An 18646-nucleotide genomic window follows, 5' to 3' on the forward strand; every position below is an offset into this window, starting at 1 on the left:
TAAGACATTCACTTTATTTTATATCCTATAGTCTTAATCACATCTATATTTGTATTTGGGTTTGATAATTCAGATTGAATAATTGTTATGCATCTTTATTCAAAACATCCAGTTTCTGCTGCTGTTCTTCAATTGCAAAAAAAACAGTCTCAAAAGGTAGATCACCAACACTGAACAGGAACTGAACTGAACATGACGTGGCAATTGAGATCAGAAATGACCATTAAATTAAATCTATATCCAACAGTCTAAATGATCGAATATTGAGTCACACCAAAAATGGGGATAGCCTACTTCGGGTAGCCTACTTCCCACTGTGTTTTTTATTTTCCACCACTTGTATGTTTTCTACTTGGAAACGAACAGCAGCTCACTAGGTCTCTTTTTAATTCAATGTCCCAGTCATTATGGACTGATGTCTCACTCTCAGTCTGGCAGTGGCCAAACAATTCAGGGGCTGGAGGCTGGATGGAGAGATGGAGAGATGAGCATTGATTGTTCTGTCAAGACGTGTCCCTATTCAACCAGTAGATGGCGCAATAAATCTTTTCTTTTTAATTGCACAAAGCTATACAGCAACATGGACAAAGTGAGCAAACAAAACTTTACATATTAAGAAGAAACAATGTTTAATTTATATATAATTTGCATGATTGTATGTATTCATAGCCATTGTAGTTTTTGATTTATAATCATAGGATTAATCCAGGACGGACGATACTGTCTATGCTGCGGAGTGACAACCAGATTGGTACCCCAAGGATTTGTCCTTCTAACAAGAAACATTTTGGCATACTATCCGATACAACCACAATTGGCCCCACTATCAATTCAAGGGTTCTCTATTCTGGATAAAAAATGCACTAACCACTTTATTAGAAATTGTTTTATTGATTATCTTTACCCTAAAATGCATAATAAAAATAATATACTACAAAAATTTGATAAAGTTTCAATCACTAAACTAGAACAATGTATCTAACACTCCCTATTTCTCCTAAAGTGAAAGAAACACATTTCAAAGTAATGAACAACATTTACACCTGTAAAGAATTACTGAGACTTCGCTTTGGTATAGATGATAATAAATGTACATTCTGTGAAAATGATGTTGAAACTACGGACCATATGTTTTTCTCATGTAATGTGATACAGACATTTTGGTGTGATATACATAAATGGGTTAAGCAACAGATGTCTTCATTCCCAACCTCTTTCTCCTGTGACGACATAATATTTGGATTGATATTGCAAAGCAAGGGTGTTGAGCTCTGTACTAATACAATTGTATGTCTAGCTAAATTCTTTATTCACAAATGTAGAATTGTGAAATCCTCTCCCAAATTTTTTTTTTTTTTTTAAATGAATTTAAACTGTATTTGAAATCCTTAAAAACTCTGAAAAGTCCTAAAGCACAAAACATATATGATACCCTAAAACACTTCCCAACTGAGGATAATAGCTGAACAATGACTGAAATCCCCCTTTTTTTTCTCTCTCTCTTTGTTTGAATGTCTCTTCTCCCTTAATAATCATCCTTACTTTTGTTACTAAGACTACATGTTTGTATTAAGAGCTGCTCCATCTGGCTATATTTTCCTTGTATCCTACTCTGTTATAACCATTGACATATAGGTTATAACGAGTTTTATGTTTTATGTTTGTAAATCTTAATATTTCAATAAATAAAAATAAAAAAATAAAAAAAAAAACAGACTGGTTTCCTGTTCACGTGACCCACTCAGATCTCCGGCCGTGACATCTGCAAAATGGAGGTAAAGTGTTCGCAAATATTGCAAATTAAATACGGTTATTTGTAAAATGCAGTTAAGCTATGGTAACTCGTTTACATAATTGTAACATTGATGAGGGAATGCACGGTGTTGTATTGAAATGTGTAGCTTCTCTGTAGCTTAAACGTTGCTCAGGATTCAGCGCTATCTACGGTAGACGGTAGCCAACGCTGCAGCTAAACTAAGATAAGCTAATGGTTGTCAAAATTACAGTAGGGTAACTCAACACTTAGGCGGTGTTTACCACCGGAGTGCTCTGTGTTGCTACTGTTTCAGTTGTTTGTTAAATGAACATTGTTGTTTGGTTTCTTTAACCAACATTACTCGTTATGGCTGATAGATAAACGGAGGCTTTTGGTAACAACGCATTGCTCAACCTGCAACAGTAGTGAAGTAAGCTAACGTTAGCTGGCCGCTGAAGCTAACTCCTTCCGGCCTTAGACTGGCTAACGTTCATTTGTATATTACTTAATATAAAATGTAGCCATGATATTTTTTGTTCGTGCACCGGGGTTACTTGACAGCCTAATTTTACACGTTGTAGTTTAACATTAACGTTAGCATAGTCTGTCGCTACAATGGATAACATTAACGATACGGCCTAGCATCAACACTGGCAACGTTATATTTGCAGATATTTGTGCATGTATTCGTCTGTATGATAATATTAATGTTATATAACAATGCTGTAGTTTCTTCAACTAGTTTCCTGTAACACTATTTACAGCTGCAATTATATTTATTTTCTTGTTATGCATTAACAGGACCGTGAAGCTAAAGAACCCGAGCAGCTCAGAAAGCTGTTTATTGGAGGTCTGAGCTTTGAAACCACGGAGGAGAGTTTACGGGCCCATTTTGAACAATGGGGAACTCTCACGGACTGTGTGGTACGTATTTTCAGTGTAATTTGTGGCAAAATATACCCTTAGATAATAATAAACAACATAATGAGTTATAAACATCTCTACAGTCCAGTTAAACTGTTCTCACTACCATTGTGTATCGTTTTGTTGTTTCTAGGTGATGAGGGACCCCAACAACAAGAGATCAAGAGGGTTTGGCTTTGTGACATACGCCGCTGTAGAGGAAGTCGACGAAGCCATGAAAGCAAGGCCTCATAAAGTTGATGGCCGAGTTGTTGAACCCAAGAGGGCAGTGTCCAGAGAGGTAAATGTTCCAGACCAGAAGGCAGATACTACAGCAATGTTAATGTTTGGTGTTTGCTCATCGATACACTCTGTTTCAGGACTCCAATAAACCAGGTGCCCATCTGACAGTGAAGAAGATCTTTGTTGGTGGTATTAAGGAGGACACTGAGGAGTACCACATTCGGGAGCATTTTGAGAAATATGGAAAGATTGAGTGCATTGACATCATGGAGGAACGCTCCACTGGGAAGAAGAGAGGATTCTGCTTTGTCTCCTTTGATGATCATGACACTGTAGACAAAATTGTTGGTATGTGGATGTTGAGACTTCAGAGTTTATGAGGCTGTTGGTAAACATTAAGCAATGATATGTAAGTGTATTGTTTCTTCTCGTTTTTCTTACAGCCCAGAAATTCCACACAATCAACTTCCACAATTGTGAGGTCAGAAAAGCTCTCTCAAAACAGGAAATGAGTGCTATATCCACTACCAGGGGTAAGCACACCATCAATTATAAAGTAAAGTGTGTATATATATATATATATAACACACACACACACACACACACACTGTTTGCAGCTGACATGTATGTTGTAAACGGCTCTAAAATTACACCTTTTACATATCAGGCAGGAGTGGAGGATCTGGAAACTTCATGGGGAGAGGTAGTAATTTTGGAGGTGGTGGCAACTTCGGTCGAGGTGAGTAGTATTTGCATGCCAGATGAAAGTGCCTCTGGCATTAATCACACTAATGCAGGTACATTTTATTGTGATGGTTACATGTCGGTAGGGGTTGCAGAATTTAAGTTTCGCAACCACACTGACCCACTAAAGAAAGTAAAAAGGGTTGTTTCTTTTCTTTCGGATAAAAAAAAATAAATTTAAATGTCAACAAACAACTAAATGGTGCATGCCCATAACTATCTGGTGAAATCAGTTACTCATCTTGGCCTAGGCTAGCCTGGTTGACACCAGACCCTTCTCTGTTGTAACTGATTGTGGGTCTGGGCAAGGTTCATCCACAGCCCATTTCCAAAGGGGCGTCACCAACAGACGCTGCTCAAATGCCTCTGGGCGCAATTGGATAGTCCTTCTACCAATCAGACCAACGATCAGCGTGACGTAGCAGCAACAGCGGCATCAACGGGTTGCTGCACTTCGGTGGCCATCATCTTGAATGTACACAAAAAGCTGCTTGCCGTCGCTGCGCTATTGTCTTCTTGTAAAGCCCGCCTTAACGGTTGTGATTGTTGCCTCGATTTGGAAAAATTGGAAATGGGCTCTTGGCCAGACTGACTTGCAGAGCAAACCTCAAATTTGCCGGAAGCTCGTCAGGGTTTTCCCAGGCTAGGTCTGGGCAGGGTGAAGCTCACTTCTGTCGCCTCCAACTCTCTGTAAGCAATTTATGTTTTAGCTCTGTTAAACCCACAATTAAGGAGTTCTGTTGTCAGACAATAGGAGTATATGAACAGTGTTGGGTTTTTTTTGTCATGCAGTTGTCCGACAACAGACAGATTTATATCAAAGTGACTGAACATGTAAGATGATCAGCCATATTGACATGCAAAATAAGTGTCTAGCGAAAGTCAGAGGTGACAAACATGTCTTTCTTACATTGCAGTTAAGCAGAAATGCATTGTCGTGTTTGTCAATTGTCACAGTCACAACAAATTGGTCAGTTTTAGTGCATAATATGTTTTACCCTTGTTTTTTAGGTGGCTATGGTGGAGGACGAGGTGGTTATGGCGATGATTTTGACAATGGTGAGTTCTGGTAAAGTTTTACTATGGTGTAAAATATTTAAATTCAATAATGGGTTTAATATCCTTGCTCACTTACATAACTGTTTTGTCTTTGAAAAATTTTTTCCCAACAGTGTTAATACCACTCACGAGCTATTCATGTCAGAGTTATGAATAAGGTTGTGTTGTATGTTTGCTTTTTTTTCACTGTTATAGGTCCAGGAGGAAATTATGGTGGAGGACCAGGTTATGGAGGGGGTCGAGGGGGCTATGGAGGTGGTGGTCCAGGGTATGGCAACCAGGGTGGTGGATTTGGTGGCAGCTGCGATGGAGGTTACGGAGGCAATGACGGAGGTAAAAAAAATAAAATAATTATTGACTCCAGAATTTTGATAAACTAGATGTTATGCATGGAAAACATTCTCTACTGAACACCTGAAATCAAGACTTACCTTGAAATTGACATGTCTTCAGGATATGGAGGAGGTGGAAATTACAATGACTTTGGAAATTATGGTGGACAGCAGTCCAACTATGGGCCCATGAAGGGAAACAACTTTGGGGGCAGAAATTCGGGTGGACCCTATGGCGGTGAGTTGTACCCTTCAAAACCCAATTATATAACATAATTTCTTCTGGAGAGAGTATCAAAGTTATTTTGCGTTGACCTTTCCTTAACTACAGGTGGCTACAGCTCTGGTGGTGGTGGCGGAGGTGGCTATGGCTCACGGCGATATTAATTATTTCATGTTTTGGTAAGTTGCATTCAGTTCCACACCACCCTCGTAGCACAGTACAGAGTGAGCCCATGAAAGTGCAGAATAACTATTTGTTCTATCCTGTATCCATTCAACAGGCTTCAGTTCTTAGCAGGAGAGGCGAGGAGGTGAGCAAAGGAGTTGTCAGGAAAGCTGCAGGTTACTTTGAGGCAGTCATCTGAAAGCATTAGAGGAACACAAAAGTCAGACATTACTGCAGCTAAATTGGAGAAGTTTATGGAAGAAGGACTGTATACACAAGACATGAGTGCAGATGTTACTCTTCCCTAATTGTGATAGATGTGTCCCAACCAAACTATTTTCCTTTTGTGTGTCTGAAGTGTGTGTATTGTGCCTATGGTATCAGGGGTAAAGAGTATTTTTTTGTTTTTGTTTATCTGAAGTCAGTTCTTAATTATTTTTTTTCTTCTTTTTTATATGGGTTAGTTTTCTGCTGGCCAATTAATCTTTTGTCTTTTTAACCTGGTTTTTGTCATATAGCATAGTTCTATCAGGCCCTCAGATGAGCTAGAATTACTCATTTTTTTTCCTTCTGAAGTTATTATGATTGCTCAATTGCAAGTGTCAAGTGTATTTTGATTTTGTATGTGAAGCACAGTATGTAAATCCTTCGTAGTACCAGTGTCAACAAATATATGCAGTCTGGATTAGAATTAAGGGAATCCCCTCACTCACTTCTAGATTGTTCGAATATTTTGATTAGAAGAAAAAGACCGAATAAAATTGTGTAGTAAAGTAACACAAGGTTCAGTGCGTCATTGGTTCAGAATAAAATGAGTTATTCATTTATCTGTTGCCTGCACATTGTGACTGTGAAGTTTAGCAAATCAGCCTTTCCACAACTTTCTCCTCTTTTAGGAGTATCATTTAGGACGTCTGTTCGTAAAATAGTGTAAATACTGTATTTACTTGTACAAGGGTCAATGACGAGGGAGTTGTGGGTAGTCCTAGGGCAGGGGCCCATACACCACCTATGCCAGTGTTAAGCGAGTAGGATTATAACGGCCACAAGCACCTGCAGTTGGGCCCTCAGCATCGCTAGTGTGGAAGATTGCAGATGACTGTCAGACAGGACGTCTTCAGCCCCAGCACAGTGGACCAGTCAGCATTTTGAGAGAGAAGGGAGAAGGCAGCATCGAGCACCACGCCCATGGAGGAAGCTTGCAGTGTCGTTCCTGGTAGTGAGCATCTGTCTCTGTCAAGGCTAGCTAAACCCTGAAGCAACTGGTGCTAGCGAAGAAAGACTAGTTCCTGGACACATTGGAGATCCTGTTAAGTCAGAGATACTGCAGTTTTACCCGCAAATGCTAGATTTCAGACATTAACAAGAAAAGGGAGTGAGTATTTCACAAAAAGCTGACTTAAGAAGATGGAGCAGGTAAGAGTAACTACTTTGCTTGATTTGCAGATGTGGAAAGAGGCATTCTCTTCTTGCTGAAAATCTGTAAAGACCTGATAACATGGAAGGTTCTGGATGGGTAAGACTTTTCAAAATATTATCCAAGGCTGCTTATATTGTAATCTAACAGTGCACATGGTGATTATACAAGGTGCAGGGGTTCCTTTAAGGTAAAAAGAGCAGTATGACACCCAGTATTGCTCCACTTTGACCGGAATCAGCCTGTAACCTTCACCACACCTCTTGGAATACCCTCAAGGCAAAATATGTTTCCATGTTTTATTACCTTTGCTATCAGTTAGATAGTCCTGATAAAGTTGATTGTGATGAAACACCCTTGGGGTAACAACAAATGATAATGCTTGGAAAAAATGAACAGTATTTACACTCACTTTATTAGGCGCACCTATACAATTTATTATAATTCAAGAAAGCAGAACTTACATACATTCTGCCTTTACAAAGTTCAGCTTTTGTTGACCTTGGAAATGTATAAATTCAATTACACGTTTATTACTGAGGTCACAGTTAACGGGTTGCGTAGTGCTGGACTACATTATATTGAGAGGTGTTTCTAATGTTTTGTCCTCTACACACATGATGGGGACAGAACACTTGTTAATATAATGTAGTCTAGTTACACCACCACTAAGTATAACCTCAGTGTTAAAACATTGAATTAGCACCTTAATGTCAGTGTCAAAACAAAGAACATTATTGGCATCATAAAAGTGGACTTTCTTTTTAAAATGTTATAGCATTAATAAAAAAAAAAGAATTGATGGTAAAACGGTTGTATTGGATTGCATTAGATTGTACATGTACCTAATAAAGTGGCCACTGAGTGTATATACTAATGCCAAGCTGTGAAAAATAAAAGTATGGAAATCAGGTCCTTGCCAGTCCGTGGAAATAAGGATAACATTGTTAACATAATAGAAAAGCATTTGTAGGTAACTTAATTATTACTACGAAAGGCAGGCCATATATAGTAAGTATAATGCAAAAATAGTATTCAATTAAAAAAAAAAAATTGTTTATATGTATATTGTTTGTAATCAGTAACATGAAACATCTAACAGGTGTCATGTCAAATCCTCTGCATTAATCACAGGGGCATTTTCCCAAAAAAACTGATATAGGATTTATTAAACAATTTTACTTGACAGGCAGTCAAATGAACATACAGAAACATGGGCAAACTATCAACAGAGAGGAACTGTGGTCACAAGTTGAAACTATCCAACAGTGTTATGATAAACGGAGTATACACAAATACTCCTAGTTCTCTACTCAGTCTAAAAATAAAGAACAATGCCTGCTGATGTTTTTTTTTTTTTATCATCAGTTCAAGGATAGAGTTTCTGCAGAGGAATGTAGAACAACAAACTCAATTACACAGAATAAAACTGTGCTTGGCATAAGCACACCAGTGTCAATACACTACGTTGGCCTAACAGTAAGATGTTAAGTGTTACTTGTGCTTTTAAATAAAAATATTTTTCATGACTTGAGTGTTTAATTTCTGAAAGCAAAATGCTGATCTGTAAATGTTTGTAAAATACAACTGTTTTCAATGTGAAAAGGTTTCACTGATTTACAGATGTCCTTGAGTCTCAAACCGGTTTAGTTTGCCACACCCCCTCTGAAGCTTGTGGTGTGAGCAGAAACTGGGCTGGGTGATCAAAGGTAGGGTTTGTGTGTGAAAGTGCACTTAGAGCACATACTGATTGCGTAGGGCTTTACCTTTGAATATGCTTTCCTGGGTTGGACCATTGTGAAGTTGTCATGCATGGTTTACACTGAACATGCTCCTACTGTAGTTTGACATTTGTGCTCTTTGTTGTGTAACATAAGAATGCAATGGGTGTGATTTCTTTTGTGACAGGAGTTTTGCAGTATTCAAAGATTGAGGGTACTGTACAAACAAGCTGGCTCTAATAAAAAGCAAGCAGATTGTAAAAGGTTTTTAAGCCAGTAACTCTTTAGTGTCAGTACAGTATTCCTTTTATTTGCTTATTTGTGAGCCTTTTGGTCGATCCTTCAAGTCCAGAACTGATTTGAACATGTGGTTAGTTATGTAATCATTCCTTAGACTATATATCCATCTGGCATCAATCTGGTGCAGGCCGTAGTACACCACACAATGTTCTTCCAGAAAATAGGAGGCTGCATAGCTATAGGAATACTTTATTGAAAAGCACAGAAGTCAAGGTTTTATAAAAGAACCTGGGCAGCAAATCATAAAGGGACAGTTATAAAATATAAGTAACCATGATTGAAACATTAGCTTACAGAAATATAATATATACAATATATACACATACAGCAACGGTTGTATCAATCTCAAAAGCAAGTAATGTTTATATTTACAAACAATATTGGTTAAAGAATCTGTTTAAGGTATCCGAGTACAAAAGAAGTAAAATATCAAAAATATTACAACATTCAAGAGAAGTGAGCAAAAAACTATACAATAGTTATGCTGAGCTACTAATGCTTTAAAGCTGAACAACTACAAAGTTATTGCATAGTATTACTATGATAATGCAGTACCATATTACAAAGGAGATAAGACGCTGTCTTCGCTCTTGATGAAAGTCTTTTTGATGCGAGGAACTAAGAAGACGTTGCCGTCAGTTGACTGCTGGAGGGAGTAGTCGGAGGGGGAGTAGGAATTGCCCTTCTCGTCTCTCAACATGCCGAAGACCTCCAGGTACAAGCTGTTGAGTTGCTGCTTCATTTCCTTCAGGTTTGTGATGTTTTGGCTCTTCTCCTCCAGCAGACGCGCCTTCTCATCCTTCAGTGAGTCCAGGTTGCTCTCCAGACCCACTATGTTCTCCATCTTGCGTTTTCGGCAGTTCTGGGCAGCTACCTTGTTCTTGCCGCGACGGCGTATGTCTCGGACCAGGGCCAGCTGGGCCTCGTTCAGTTGGTGCTTCGACATCATCTCGTTGAAGTCATCAACGGGCAGATTGATAATCATGTCAACAGTGAAAGGGATTTTGAGGGCCTTAGCCCTCTGCCCGTCTCTGGAGAGACGCACTTCCGAGCGTTTCTTCTGCTTGTCTTTGGTGAAGGGGGCGTTGTTGTGGCCATTCTCCTCAGCCGGGTCCGTCTTGTGTTGTTTGGGTTTCTTTTCCTGCTGCTGTTGTGGCTGCCCCATTGGTGCAGATAAAGGAATTGCCCGCTGAAGATCATCAGGTTGGAAATTGAGTAAGAACATCTCTGAGTAGTCAGATTCTACACTTCCAGGATTGTGGTCCATCTCTTCCATGTCTGAATCGCTGTAACTAAAGGACTCATCTCCATACAAAGACTTCCCAGGTGAACTAGCATTTTGACTTATGTTTGAAGAGATTCCTGAATCTGAGTCTGGCAATTCTGCTGTCAGATTCTCTTTGCTTCTGTCAAATGCATCTCCAGCTGAGAGGCTGTAAATGTCCACTGGTGTGAAAGGAGGCTTGTTTGGGATATCTGACATGGCGTTACTTTCATTTCCTTCAAGGCCATGTTGACCACTGCTCTCATCCAGAATGGCATTGGGGTAAAATATGTCACAGAAACTTCCTGCAGGGAATTTATCATTTAACTGAGGAGCCTTTGCCTTCATCGGGCTGAGATTGTCTGGTGGGACCATACTGGGAACAGAGACCTCAAATGTATTCATAAACTCTGCAGGACAAACATTTAAACTGTTTGGTTCCCTGTCTGTGAGATTGCTCATGGGGTAAAAAGTGTAGTTTGGATTCTGCTCTTCAGGGATGTTTGGAAGAGGATAAGTTGTGGTCTCAAGTGTGTCCTCCATTTGCATGCTCAGGCATTGCTAGAAAAAAAAAAGGTAAAGAACCATTAAAGTAAATGCAATCAACATATTACAGTAGAAGTTCCAAAAGAGAGTGAATATAACAATGTCAACATGTTTGTGTTGTTGTGGATGCATGTATGGTATGTGCTCATTCATAAACCTACAGTCTCTTCCAAAACATCATCATTGGCGCATTGTGATGACTGACATAAAAAGATACATACTTTTTTTTATTATTATCTTCCCTAAACAATAAGGTTTCAATCCTGGAGCTTTTAGCCATGCAGTTGTTCCAAGTGATTGGTATTTCACTGACAACTGCTGGTAGAGCTAGGTAGCACAAGGTAGCCGACTGTAATTTCTAAGACCAACTACATATCCAGATGTTAAATAGATGTTAAATAGATCTAAATAGATCTTAAAATAGATCAAATATCCATACAAATAAAAATAAAATACCAATCTCCCAGCTTGCTGTTGCTGAGAATTTAAGTGACATTATCTTCACAAAGCAGCTTACTGAAGCAACATTTCACACACCAAACACACAACCCCTTTTTCTACAATGTAAAGTCTTATCAGCAGCTTGCCAGAGCAACTAATGCAATTCTATGAAAGCTGTACGGTTAGGATTGTAGTCCAGTCCACAGTGAGAAGTCAAGGCAACAAATGTGCAACAGCAGTGTGGAGCACACACTGCTCCACCCATCAGCTAATGCAAATATGAGCTGCTTTGAAACAAAACTGATAAGGCAGCAAATTTAAAACTACCATGTACACAAATCCTTACGTTGCTGCCAAAAAGTAAAGGTTTTTAAGACTGCCACACCTTCTCTGAACATGTCTTCTTCTGCTAGATAAAGCTGGTGGCTACTGATCATATAAACTGAATCACATCTTCAACACCTACCTCCCCAAATAAAGTTTTTTTTTAAATAGGTCTTAACAATTAAACTCTATCACAGTGGAATGAGTCAGGCGCACCTGTCTCACATGTATGACACCCCATTCTCACAGAGGAATAAAAATGTGTTTGTCCTCTACTGCCAGACTCCTGTCCGTTGAAGCATTCTTTGGGTATTTGTTCCACAATGCAAAACACCCCGCCATTGAGGCGGCAAATCCGTGTATTATACCTGCAGCTCAGGGAGGGACAAAAGCTCCATCCAGGCCTGCTCCAAATCTAGGGACATCCTCTGTGGTGGTGGTGGTGGTGGTGATGGTGTTGGTGGTGGTAGTAGTGGACCTGGGGAGAGGGTGGCCAGTGGCAGAGCTGGCTGCTCAGGGTGCATCATGGGGGCTGAAACAGCAGTTGTGTCCAGGCAAACTGAGGTGTTCTGTCAGACAAACACAAGAATATGTATTTTATACAACTGAAAATCATGTTAAAGGCTTCAAGCTATGAGATAGATAGATAGATAGATAGATAGATAGATAGATAGATAGATAGATAGATAGATAGATAGATAGATAGATAGATAGATAGATATTATATAGTAATAATAATTTATTGTTCTTACCTCAGTGTTCTCTACAGGAAACGTCTCTGCCAGAAGTTGCAAACATTCATCAAATGACATGGTGTCACCGTCCTCTCCTGTGAAGCTGACATTCTGCAAGAAAGGTAAAAATACAACTTTACCACCTAGCATCCTTTGTGGCACACCATCTTTTAAAAACAGCGCATCATTTTAAATTAGAACGTATGTCTCAGTGGGGTAGTTTCTAGAGCAGAATACATCGATGCAAAACTACAGACCCACCTGTGTTTCTGTAATTTGCAGGATGAGTGGTTACCTAGCTACGACATAGCCGCAGCCTATCAAATGAGGTGGGAGTAGTCCACCTCTGACATGAGTAATGATGGCCATGGGAATGTACCTGTGTAACCTCTAGAGGTGCAACAGCCACCTGCAGTGGGGCGCTGGGTGGCGGGCGGGGTATGTACTCTCCCGTTTCCTCGTCGAGCTCTAGCTCTGCCAGCAGGGCCTTCTCCTGCTCCAGGACCAGATGCTGCCTCTTCTCTTCTTCCAGCTCCCGCTGCCTCCGCAGCTCATGTTCTTTCTGACGATGGTTGTAGTCATAAACTTCACGCCTGGCGCCGAGATCAATGTCCTGCTTCCACAGTATGTCAATCAGCTCCATATCCTAGAAAGAAAACCACAGATCAGTTTAGAGAGCTGTGAGCCATGCTGTCCCGCAGTGAGAATGTGAGCAGCATTGGAGCAAGGAAGAGCGTGCCCTGCTGTGAAGAGTGGCAGCAGCACCCGCCACACCCTGTCCCTCAGTATCTGTTCACTGACAACAACACTGGCACTAAAGTCAAGGGGGAGAAGCCACATGAATAATAGATGTAGTTCTTTCTTTCCCATGTTGCCACCACACGCCAGCATAAGACACGTATCCTCACTTGATACTCTTTCCAAGGGAAGTGTTCATTACCCATCTGATTACACTGAGGTGTGAATTCATTTGTCTCATTCAAACTCACAAAGGGCACACTCTAAATCAATTTTTGCATAATTGACTTCATGTTACAGTTTAGGTCTGTAAAAGTAGTAAAGTTAAATCCCAAACATTATTTCATATTATAAAGACAACAACTATACACAGATCTTTAACTTCCTATTTTTATAAAAACAGGAAGTTAATGTGCGTGTATCGTTGTGTTATTTATTTATTTATTTATTTATTTATTTTTTAAATGGTACCACGGTGCTTGTAGAATATCCTTTTCACATGATATAACAGTAATATTCCTTAAAGGGTGTTATAACCAAATAAAAGAGGGTATATTTGGCTGTAGATGTGTTGCTGGGTGGAACTGCAGACCTTGTTTCGTTGTTTTCCTTCCTGTTATGTCTTCAAGTAAATAACTACAACTATTGATAACTGACCTCTGCGTGTTCTGTCCCATCACTGCACAAATTATTTTGTACTATATTTCTTATTTATATATTAAGTTAAGTGCTGCTGACAATACAGAATGTTAGAAAGAGCGTACTAGCAACTGTGAGGATAGTTTAATACAGTTTCCTGTAGATTTCCTTACAGGCTGAATGTTATTTTTCTTTTTAAACAAGAATGTCTAAAGATAAACTGTGCTGCCCTCTTCCTTGGGTCTTTTACACAGAAATGATTTACAGAAGGAAACCATTTCACAAGGCCCAGGGATGTTGCATAAACCCAAGACACTGGTTCACAAGAAACTTGTCTGGGCATGTGACTTGTTTGTTCCTCAGATATGTGCATAAACAGAACTTATGGGAAAGGCTTCTTAATGCTTGCAGTCGGTCATAAGGCCAAAACACACATAGCCAGGAGAAAGCCAAGAGGGAAAGAAGAATAAAGAGGATGTGAAGCTGAGGAGAAGATACTGTATAAGAATGTTTTCTACTTTGTTTTTTATTCAAAGAAAATGGGGTGTGTGGTAAATATCCATAAACTCGTCAGAATAAGTAACACATACAAAGAATTTGCTTTGGTGGATGTTGCATACATAAACATATTCAAAGTAAATAAACAATAAATACAAAAACAAATATGTTTTAAACAATAATAATAGCAAACAAGCACCTATATATATATATATATATATATATATATATATTCTAAAACATTGTTTTTTTCTGACTACAGCTGTGGCACTGCAAAAAAAAAGGACCCACTAACCCTCTTTGACTCAATGTTGCATCAGAAGCATGACCACTGAAGGATTACACGTCACTAAGGCTGCCTACTATGAACCATACGCACAGAGTGAGAGGTGAGCACACAACCAGGCATTATGGCTTCTGCAGGAACGAGGAAGTAGCCTTAAATGTCTAAGTGGGGCGTCTGGTCATCCGTGTTTTCCAAACTAATAAACCACACTCTTGTCTGTTTGTCACACCTTATAATCATACCTGACAAGTCATACGAGTCCTTTAAGAAATAATTCCATGTCTAAAAGAAGTTCTGTCACCCATGCAGAGGCAGTTCAATCAGCCCTTTCACTGTCACTGATTAATCACACTCTTATATAATGTAACTGAACCAAACTCACTTTACCAATCATAGCTCATATTCTGTATTAGTGACAAATAGATGGTGTTAATGTGAGGGTGTGTAAAATCAGGTTATTACCGATATGGTATCAGTATGTGGCTGTACATGACCTGGATTGGCACTAGAACAAGGAAACTGGCTCATAAAATGACTCTGATTTCCCAGTTCTCTCTGCCACACAATACACAGCGGTACAAGCCAAACAACATCCCTTTAGCTAATATACTGGCAAAATATGCAGAACAGAGACACACAACTCCCAATTACCAGAAAACATATTAAACACAACCCGACATTTTGAAAACAAACCAAGCTAATTGCCCTGTCTGATATTAACAGTCCCTGTGGCTATCAAACTGGGTGATATAGGAGTAATACTGAAGTGTGTGTGCTTTCAGTATGAGTTGTTCATTTACCTCTTTTCAGCTTAAAACAAGGGCCTCAAAGGGGACCTGACTCCAGTGGTTTATTACAGCTTCTTTCATCACAACTCGCTGGACATCCTTGACCGAGGATAATGAAACACAGCGACACATGTTCCAAAACAGCCCTTTTGGCCCCTCATCAGTCAACCATGTACTTTCACTGACCCTTACTTATGACAAGTTTAACCAAACACAACAAAAATATAAGGCATATAATACATGAGGAAAAAAAAAATTCAACATCTCATTCAATGTGTATAAACAAAACAAGGTTAGACTGAGGGGTATGTGTTTGTTTTTTACAATTTAAAATACACTGTAACAACGAGACAAAAGTAAAGAAATCCTCCACGCATGTCTATTTCAGATATGGGATATCACATGCTTGGAGGAAGAAGGGGGCGGGGGAGGAGGAAGGGAGCCAGTTACGAGAATACAGCTCATGAGACTCTTACCAAACTTGTCAAAATTAATGAAATATTTAATTGTATTCAAAGTAACAGCATGAACACGAAGATATCAGCCTGGTTTTTAATAAGATTGTATTTCCTGTCGAGGATACACGTCACTAGGAATGACTTGCAGAAGTGAAAGCTGTACAGAGAACAACCTTAATATCTCACAGAGATATGAGCCCGGCTCACGGTGTATTTTGTGTGATCTTTCCCACGTTGGAGCTGTTATTTCTACATAATAACCTCTTAACTACGCCACAACCAGCTTGTCAGTGCGTTATGATGATTGAATTTGCTATAGCAAACCCTAAAAAGTTTACCTGGACGTCTCTGTCTCTCTATCAGATCAGTAGAAAAGGAAGTTAGCAGTCAATGTCTAGTGATCACTTTTAAGAAATTCTCTATTTACCTGTTGACCGGAATGCATCACCTCCATTTCCATCATCATGGAGATCTGTATGGCGGTAAAGAAACTCCTATTGATTGATAAATATGTGTGTTATTCCTTCAGATGGCAGATTAAAATGGCGAGCGGTCCGAAGCCGATAGAGTCCGTCGCAGCAGCTGAGCCGAGCGAAACATTGCTTCCTTAAATCTAATGAACATTACGGAAACGATGACCCGCCCCCCTGAGCTGCGGCGCCGGGATCGTCCCCCTCACACCGGCCTATAAGAGCTGTTGGTGCATGCGTGTGGAGCCCGCTAGGCTGAGCAATGTATGTAGGCCTATCCACTGAATACACTGGTTACCGAATTTAACCCATTGACTGTAAAAACCATAGGCACATATTTGGGTTATTCTATTCTTCAGCAACTTTTCGGCATAATAATAAAATAAGAATAGTACTCAATCAAATACTATCCTTATGGGTGGACTGGTTTACATAGGCCTAGACATAGGGTGGAACCATAAAAGGGTGGGTTATAGTAAATGCATAGTTCTTACTAATATATAGCCTACAGCATATGTAATTAGGGATAGTTTAACATGGCCTAGGCCTATACAATAATACAATAATATTTGTAATTATTTATTATGTAATTAGTTATTTGGCTCAAAGCTTGTTCGTGTAGAGTTGATTAGCCTACTTTGCACTGGGGACATGGTAAAATCGAGCACATGTACAATAAAAACGTTGTTTAAAAAATGTTTAATGTGCATTATTCTTGGGAAGACTTTAATCTATAATTAAACCTTTTCTTTATAAATATTTGACACCTTTTAAAGAAAACATAAGAAAGTATTGGACTTGTTGCTGCATAATGCATACGGAATGCATAAGGAATTACTCATCTATGTGCATTTCAAAGTTGTAGCCTAATAGCCTAACCCTTAAATTATCTTATTAGAAATAAGTTAAATAAAACAAACTGGTTGTCTGAAAACCATTACAGCCACTAAAAGATTAGGCCTAATCTTTTATTTGTTCGGCCTATCTGAGAATCACTTTTACATTCTGCCAAAAAGGCCATCTGATATGTAATTATAAAACTAAGAACCACGTTATCGTTTCTGTTTTCACTCCGCCATCAGAAGAGTTTTGATTGGTGCATAGCGCCCCCTGCTGGTTCGCGTTCCCGGTGTGGATCTGGACGCCCTGGGGCCCTAATGTCCTCGTGGAAACACTGAAGACATCCACTGACAGCTGGGAGACAACACAACAAAATGTATACGGTAAAAGTAATCATAATGCTCCCTGTCAGTGCATACTACAATAGCCTACTATATTTTTAGATTCTTATTAATGATGAGACATGTAAGCCTGTACTTAATTATAGTTGGTCGAGGTGGAGCTCATTTAAACTGCTTACACAGCTAACACTTTTGGGGTAGTTCAATAACAATAGATCATGTTTGTTTGTTGATCATGTGTTTTTTATGTAACATCTTAATGTAAAAAGTAACTAATAACTGTTATATACAGTAGCCTACTGTAATGGAACAGTATAACATGGAAATACTCAAGTTAAGGACTTCAAGTGAAGTGCTTCATAACTGCCTGATTAAAGTACAGTGTGAGTAGATGTTATTACTTTTCACCACTGGCTTTGGTATGTTTATTTCAACTGCCTTGTAATGATAACTGAGGACAATGATGTATTGTTATAATGTTATTTATTAAAGCAACATTGCATACATAATGGGATTTAAAAAACAACCAAAAGTGATAGTAAACTTACTTAGTAGGATGTACACCAGTGATGGAAATTGACATTTCATTATTTACTTAAGTCCTACTGCACTTAAGTTTGAGGTAGGCTATAGTACTACGAATATTCTACTTCAGATGGAAATATTCTCTTTTGGCCCACCATACTACAAATAGACGTGATACTTAGCCTATAGGCTACTTTGCAGATCAAGATTTTTACAAACACATAATATATATTTATAAAATATGATTCTTCTATACAGAAGTGAAATGTAACTGAGTACATTAGCTGAAGTACTGTAGTCTAGTATAATTTTGAGGTCCTTATTCTTTCTGTAAGTATTTTAATTTTAGGCTACTTCTACTCCACTATATTTCAGAGGGCAATATTTCACTCTTTACATTTATTTAACAGCTGTACTTACTAAAGGCCTACTTAAGATCCATGGGATACGTTTATAAAACACATTGCACTGAACTAACAAACAGTATGAAGTAGTTCAAATTTGCTCCATGACAACCAGTTGCACGACCAGTTGCAACGTTAAAAAGCTGCTTATACATTAATGCATGAGTAATAATATTCTAATAACATTTTCTATAATAATATATTTAATCTTAATGGGATTATTCTGGTGCATAAGGTTTTGAGTGCAGTACTTTTACTTGTAATAGAGTATCATTAAACTGTTGTATTACTGCTTTCACTAAAGTAAAGAATCTAGAAATGACTTCCACCACTAGAAAAAACAACCCAGCAGTAAACAGATGCTAATATTGGCTCCACATTGACAAGCTACTGTACAACATTAAAATTATACTTAAACATGCCTGCATCCATAATGATAATCCAATAATAGCCAATAATATACTGTAGACTAGCCTCCTACTATAAT

General features: G+C 38.8%; 2 protein-coding genes across 4 annotated transcripts; one reads left to right on the forward strand and one right to left on the reverse strand.

Annotated features, from left to right (window-relative positions):
* Window positions 1-1714: 1714 nt before the first annotated feature.
* Window positions 1715-8371, forward strand: hnrnpa3 (heterogeneous nuclear ribonucleoprotein A3). 3 transcript variants are annotated; one of them, XR_005640963.1, is made up of 12 exons: window positions 1715-1775; window positions 2558-2680; window positions 2814-2960; window positions 3040-3250; window positions 3346-3435; window positions 3570-3641; window positions 4658-4705; window positions 4901-5038; window positions 5159-5275; window positions 5369-5439; window positions 6872-6941; window positions 8211-8371. XR_005640963.1 is itself a non-coding variant. In XM_039817799.1 (11 exons), exons 1-10 carry the CDS (start codon window positions 1770-1772, stop codon window positions 5422-5424), a joined length of 1008 nt encoding a protein of 335 aa, XP_039673733.1. In that variant the 5' UTR covers window positions 1715-1769; the 3' UTR covers window positions 5425-5439; window positions 6872-8371. The 3 variants fall into 3 exon arrangements, 2 of the variants coding, with proteins under 2 accessions (XP_039673733.1, XP_039673732.1); XM_039817799.1 differs by having other exon boundaries at window positions 6872-8371; XM_039817798.1 differs by lacking the exons at window positions 6872-6941; window positions 8211-8371 and adding an exon at window positions 5541-6202.
* A 665-nt stretch (window positions 8372-9036) lies between these two features.
* nfe2l2a (nuclear factor, erythroid 2-like 2a) lies at window positions 9037-16166 on the reverse strand. The gene is made up of 5 exons (XM_039817797.1): window positions 16007-16166; window positions 12552-12818; window positions 12191-12283; window positions 11807-12007; window positions 9037-10688 (listed from the first exon to the last, which is right to left on the reverse strand). The coding sequence occupies exons 1-5, from the start codon at window positions 16043-16045 to the stop codon at window positions 9423-9425; spliced, it is 1866 nt and encodes a 621-aa protein (XP_039673731.1). The 5' UTR covers window positions 16046-16166; the 3' UTR covers window positions 9037-9422.
* Window positions 16167-18646: the final 2480 nt, after the last annotated feature.

The sequence above is a fragment of the Perca fluviatilis genome, chromosome 12 (genome assembly GCF_010015445.1).
Source record: "Perca fluviatilis chromosome 12, GENO_Pfluv_1.0, whole genome shotgun sequence".
NCBI classification, from domain to species: domain Eukaryota; kingdom Metazoa; phylum Chordata; class Actinopteri; order Perciformes; family Percidae; genus Perca; species Perca fluviatilis.